Source organism: Myotis brandtii, unplaced genomic scaffold, assembly GCF_000412655.1.
Source record: "Myotis brandtii unplaced genomic scaffold, ASM41265v1 scaffold1733, whole genome shotgun sequence".
Lineage (NCBI taxonomy): Eukaryota > Metazoa > Chordata > Mammalia > Chiroptera > Vespertilionidae > Myotis > Myotis brandtii.
The window spans coordinates 743,595-749,994 of record NW_005356400.1 but is presented as its reverse complement, the minus strand read 5'-3'; the positions used below and the strand labels follow the sequence as shown (position 1 = coordinate 749,994).

General features: G+C 58.1%; 1 protein-coding gene across 1 annotated transcript in view; it reads right to left on the bottom strand.

Annotated features, from left to right (window-relative positions):
- Nucleotides 1-6,400, bottom strand: part of LOC102261942 (leucine-rich repeat-containing protein 16A) — a 97,996-nt gene that overhangs the window by 23,524 nt on the left and 68,072 nt on the right. The window contains exons 28-30 of the mRNA XM_014537145.1: nt 6,208-6,383; nt 2,959-3,046; nt 2,169-2,318 (exon numbers count right to left, since the gene is read on the bottom strand). Of these exons, the coding sequence (XP_014392631.1) occupies nt 2,169-2,318; nt 2,959-3,046; nt 6,208-6,383 (414 nt within the window). The remainder of the gene's footprint in view (nt 1-2,168; nt 2,319-2,958; nt 3,047-6,207; nt 6,384-6,400) is intronic.

Genomic DNA, 6,400 nt, shown 5'->3' with positions numbered 1-6,400 from the left:
CATGCAGCAGAAAGAAAGGGAAGAAGCATGGATGGAGAGGAACAGAAGGGCAAGGCCAGGACGGGGAGAGGCACCTCGCCAGCAGGCAGGGCCCTCAGCAGAGCCATGAGGCAGGAAGGAGGCATCTCGCGAGCAGCAGCGCTAACAGCCCGACATCCGAGCCTCTGGGAGACGTCACCCACTTGCCAAGTGGGTGCACAAGGCCCCTGGCCGACCCTCTGGGACGGAGACAGCTGGTCCTGGCCCGGCTGGTCACCGAGTGGGGACAGGGCGCCTGTGGGCGGGTGTGAGCATCCCTTTGGTGCCAGTCCACGCTCCTGCTGCACGTGAGGGAGGCAGCTGTGCATCCCCGCATCGCCCAAGCCTTTGGGGAAGGACGGAGGCCGGCTGCCTAGGACGCCCTGCACCGCGGTGGGAGCTGGCGTTTCCCACCCAATCTCTGATACGTTGGACACTGTGGTCGTGAACAGGCGTGAGGCCTCTTAACATTCTGAACACGTGCCCAGGGCTCCTCAGCCTGCGAGTGGAAACAGCGGGGCCTGCTCCGCGGAAGGGACCCCACACACCGGCACCGGCACTGGCACCGGCACCACCAACCCGGCACCGGGACCACCGACCGGCCTGCTTGTTGGAAAGGCCTCCTCAGCACCGTCCTGAGCCCCAACCTCCAGACTTCTAACTCCAAATGCACCTCCTTTTATGACCCATTAAATTGCAAACAGGATGAAAGGAGGGAAATTAAAATACATAGTCAGGCACTCGTAACGGGGTGACACGCAGACCTCAGCCCCGTGTTAACAGGGTAACTATGGACCCGACGTGAGCGGGACAGGCTGACCCCACAGCTTAGATTTCCCTCCTCTTTCTTTTTCTTTCTTTCTTCTCTTTCTCTCGCTTTTTTATTTTTTGGTTAATCCTCACCGGAATATTTTTTCCCCATTGGTTTTCAGAGAGAGTGGAAGGGAGGGGGAGAGGCAAGAAACATTAATGTGAGAGAGACACACACCCTTGACCGGAATCAAACCGGGACCCTTCAGTCCACAGGCCGACACCCCAAGCACTGAGCAGACCAGCCAGGGCTCCCTTCTCTCTGAAAGGGTCACTCAACGAGACACGCCCTCTGCCAATCATTCTAGCGAGGGGCGCAGCCTTCCCATTGGTTTGGCTCCTAAAGCGACAGGCAAGCAGAGGACAACCATGGCAACGGAGAAGCCAACTTTCCGACGGCCGGAGAGCGGCTCCTTCCCACGCGCCGTCTCCTCGCCGCTCAGCACACGGCCCACTCCCTGAACTGTGCGGCCTCACGAAGCACAGACCGTGGCGAGTGAGCTACGCAGGACACACTGACCGAGGCGGCGACAAACCGGAGCGGAAAGGCGGTGGGAAACGCTCCTTCCCCAGAGCGCCTGCCGCCCAGGAGGCCGGTCTACGGACGAGAGGGGCTCCTGGTTCACACGCCCGCGTCCTGACAGAGGCCCGTGTGCGGAGGGGATGAGGGCGGCTCGTCACCGTCACCAGCCCCACGGCCCCGCGAGGCACGGGCCAGGTGAGCCAGGTGTGGCAGACGCACCGCAAACAGCTGCGTGACACCGGGCGTGTCACGGGTTTGACACGGCTGTTCCCCCGTGGCACCGACACAGGCCTGCGGCGGGGGGGGGGGGGGGGAGGGACAGCACACAGCTTTTACTTGTGCTTCTGGGCACATATTCATCTTTTTCTGAAAAAAAATTTTTGTTTATTAAGAAACCGAGTATTTTGTTCTTTTTTGTTAGTCCTCACCCAAGGATGTTTTTCCATTGATTTTTAGAGAGTGGAAGGGAGGGGGAGAGACAGAAACATCGATGTGAAAGAGACACATTGACTGGTTGCCTCCTGCACACACCCGACCAGGGCCAGGGAACCTGCAACCGAGGTATGTACCCTTGACCGGAATCCAACCTGGGACCCTTCGGTCCATGGGCCGGTGCTCTATCCACTGAGCCACCCCGGCCAGGACTGAAACTTAAGTTCTATCAGCCTCCCTCACAGCCTCTGCACAGCAACACGTTTCTGAAAGAATCGTCTCTGGGGGGAGTTTTATTGGTCTGCTTTGTGAAGGTGAGATTTTTTATAAAAACCAACAGCCAAGCCGAGGGGTTCGACGAAGGAGTTGCCGCAGCGCATCTTACCAAACACGTGTCCTGTTCCTCCAGGCGCTCCAGCTCCGTGAGCTCCTCCACCGCGAGGACCGGGCGCCGGGCCGGCTTCTCATCCACGGGCTCCGCGTCCAAGGCCTCGGGGGCGGGAAGGGTCCGGCCCCGCCGGCTGAAGTGGTCGGACTGGAGGGTCAACACAGGACAAATCAACCACAGACACGGGCAGTGGGGGCTGGGCCCGAAGAGGCGCCCGAGGGCTGTGTGGACATGTGGTGAGACCGTTCTTTTTTTTTTTTTCATGGATCTCAGAGAGGAAGGGGGAGAAACATCAATGATGAGAGCCCTGGCCAGTGTGGCTCAGTGGACAGACCGTCGGCCTGGCTGAAGGGTCCCAGGTTCGATTCCGGTCAAGGGCACGTACCTCTGTTGCAGGTTCAATCCCGGCCCTGGTCAGGGCTCGTGCAGGAGGCAACCAATCGATCTGTGTCTCTCACATCGATGTTTCTCTCTGTCTCTCCCCCTCCCTCCCACCTTCTCTAAAAATCAATAGAAAAATATCCTCGGGTGAGGATTAAAAAAAATAATAAAATAAATTTAAAATTTTTTTAAATCTTAACTTTAGATCTCAGCCTCCACCTCACCTCCTCCCAGATGCTGACCTGCCCTGTGGACGTCGTCACTCGGGCTTCTCCCCGCATCCCCTGGGAGAGGGCCCAGGGCGCCCCTGATGGGCCGCAGGGACTCGGAGGGGAGGGGGGCTGGGATCTGCACCGCGAAGCCGCAAAGACAGAGACCGGAGGCCGCCCGCGAGGCCGGCGCTCACCAGTCTGTGATGGCAGAGCGACAGGGCGTCCAGGAGCTCGTCCACGATCCGGTCGGACAGGAAGGAGGCCACGGTCAGCTTCACCTCGCTGTGGGCGGAGCCAGAGAGCACGGCAGCGTTTAATGTAGGAAAAGGGGAATCACCCACCCGACGCCGCGCTCATCAGCCACCGGACGGCGCCCGCTCTGTGCGATGGAAGGAAAGGATGTGTGCACAGGGCCCCGGGCTGCCAACAGGAAGCCGTGAACACACAGGCCATCGCCGTCCTTCGCCATTTCAACCTGCCCTGCCATCCCAGCCCTCGGACTCAGAGGCAGAAACGAGAGCATCTGCATAAAGGCCAACCGACGTGACGGGGGCCACATGGACCACGTGATGGGAGCCACGTGGACACCGTGACAGGAGCCACATGGGCCACGTCACGGGAGCCACAGGGACCGCGTGGCCAGGAGCAAGCCACCCGTTGACAGAAATGGAAACAGCCTGGCCACGGCGAATGAGGGAAGTCCGGTCTGATTGTTGAGCCGCAGTTATGACTCTAGACACCTACCCCTGCCTCTTAGAAACCTTTCCACGCACCACACGGGCCTATGACACGGCTGCCGCCCTGACTCGCCATCTTATTTCGAGAACAGTCGCACTTTCACGGCTGTGCTGCCTTTTATGAACAAACGTCACAAGATGTTCACTGTTCGTGTCTCCTGCCTGACCTTAGAGAAGTGCCCACCCGGCCGGCGGGGCTCAGGGGTGAGCGTCCACCTGTGACCCAGGAGGTCAGGTTCAATTCCCGGTCAGGGCACAGGCCCAGGTTGTGGGTTCCATCTCCAGGAGGGGGCGTGCAGGAGGCATCCAGCCGATGTTTCTCTCTCATTGATGTTTCTCTCTCTCTCCCTTCCTCTCTCTCTAAATATCGATAAAAACCTTTTTTAAAAGGTGCCCCGACCACAGGATGTGGCTGGCAGTTGTCACTAATAAATGACCGAGCCGCTGAGGTTTCGGCCAGAGAGCTGGCATCTGAGTGACACTGTCGCTCTTCGCTGCCCCCAGAATTCAAATCGCACGCGTGTCTTCCGCCTGAACACCCTGCATAAGCGCACACGCGTGTAGTGCAGCGCATTTAAAGGAGCAGGTGCTGGAGAGATCTGTACCCACATCCAGCGGCATCTCCTGCGCTCACGGCTGCTCGGAAGTCAGCAGTGCCGAGGGTCAGGGCAGGGAGGGGTGGGAACGCCTGTGTCACTGTGAGCCCGAGCCTGGACGGGGTGGGAGAGCAGGGAGGCTCCCTACGCTGAAGGCCACCCCTGCACGCATCTCTCTGCCCAGGAAGGTGTCCACACCCGCAGGACAATGAAGGCGCTGATTCTTCGATGCCGACGTTAGCGATTTCCCTGGGCCAGTGGTCTGCAAACTCATTAGACAACAGAGCCAAATGTCAACAGTACAACGATTGAAATTTCTTTTGAGAGCCAAATTTTTTAAACTTAAACTATATAGGTAGGTACACTGTTATTAACTTAATTAGGGTACTCCTAAGGCTTAGGAAGAGCCACACTCAAGGGGCCAAAGAGCCGCATGTGGCTCCCGAGCCGCAGTTTGCCGACCACGGCCCTGGGCTGACAATAAAGGGACGTTTCCTAATTCCTCAAACGAGGCCTCTCGGTAGCAATTTCCTTTACCTGACACTTCATTATCCCACAGAGGAGTCACTGTAAGACTCACTCGGTCCCTCAGTAAAAACACCTTCCGCGTCCCACCCCCCACCCCGAGCCGCAGGGCCTGGGGACCAGTGCTAACAGTCCCTCCCCTGATCCTCCCGAAGTGAGTTTGGGGCCCTTACTCCCTCCTAAAGCTGCAGCCCGTTGTCTCCCTCCTCCCTCCCTCCTCCTGTCTCAGGCGAGGAGGGTGGTTTCTCTACTTCAAATTACAGCTCCAAAAGGAGCCTAACTGCATTTTAATGCCTCAGGTCGCCCTATCGTGTGGCCACTGGGACTGCACTCGCTTCCCCACGGAACTTCCATTTCACACAACATTCAAGGAAATGGTTCGACTTAACCTACACGTGCACATGGACATGCGAGTGTGCAGGTGTGCACAATATGTGCATGTGCATGTCCACTGTGTCTGCACATGTGCGTGTTCGTGTGTGCGCGCATGCGTGCTTGCATCCTGCACTCAGCACCGTGCACGCTAAAGAGCCCAGCGAGGACCCAGTGCCATCTGATGCCCCTGACGCCGGGACCTCCACCCGCTCCATCTTTCAGAGCCGGCCGTCCCCAGGGAAGTGGTGTGTTAGGGAGTTTGCTCGGACTCCGTGAAGCCACAGGTAGGACCTGCCAGCAGCTCAATCGCTGTCGAATGGAGGGCAGGACATTTCCTCTCCTTAGTGCCGATGGGGCTTCGACAGAAAACCTGGAACTCGTTTATGGAAACAGGCACACGCCCATGAAGGGCTGCAGGTCATAAACGCGCTGGTCTGGGGCCTGAACCCTCGCAAAGTCCTTTCCAATTCCTCGCGTCCTCTCAGCTGCACTGCAGCTCAGCTGAGCAGGCGCGGAAACCTTTTTCTTCTCCTCGTTTAACACACAGAGGACACTGCGTCCCAGACCGAGACCGAGCCGCTGCTGCAGGGCCCCGGCCCTCGGTCCCGTCGTCCACCCTGGAGGGCGGGCCTTGGGCTTCTGGATGGCGATGACTTGGGGCTTATTTTGTTTTTCCCTCATTTTTCTGGCCGGTGTCACTTAGCGACATCACTTAGCAACATCGCTATGTTAGCACAACGCCCCGCTTTTCAGGAGAAAGCTGGTGTCTGCTGCCCCTCAATGTTCTCATCAAGATTCAGAAACGGTTAAAATGGGAAACGTCACGTGTTTCTGAAGTCGGTTCCTAATCCTGTGATTCTCCAAGTGAGAAACGGAGTGAGAATGAGCTCAGCTTCCCTGTGAGGCTCCCGATCACTGCAGTCTCAGCGCAAAAATCCAGGACAGTGCCTTGCTGACCGCACCGTCTCAATGTTGCATCTTTTTTTAAATATTTACATATGTTTTTAATATATACTTGCATTGATTTCCGAGAAGAAGGGAGAGGGAGATAGAAACATCCATGATGAGAGAGAATCACGGATCGGCTGCCTCCTGCACGCCCCACACTGGGGATGGAGCCCGCAGCCCGGCCTGTGCCCCGACCAGGAATGGAACTGTGGACCCCCCGCTCTCCGCCCCCCGCCCTGGTCCACAGGCCGCGGGCGCCCACCTGATCTTGTTGAGGATGTCCACGCCCGACTGCTCCAGCAGGACGTTCTTCACGAAGGTGCGGGGCACGGAGAGCTTCTCAGAGCCGGCGTGGATCAGGTCCTGCCGGATGTGGGCCTTCCTCATCACGTGGGGGCACAGGCTCTCGGCCGCGTCCACCATGGACTCCAGCAGGGCCTGCAACGCAGCGCAGT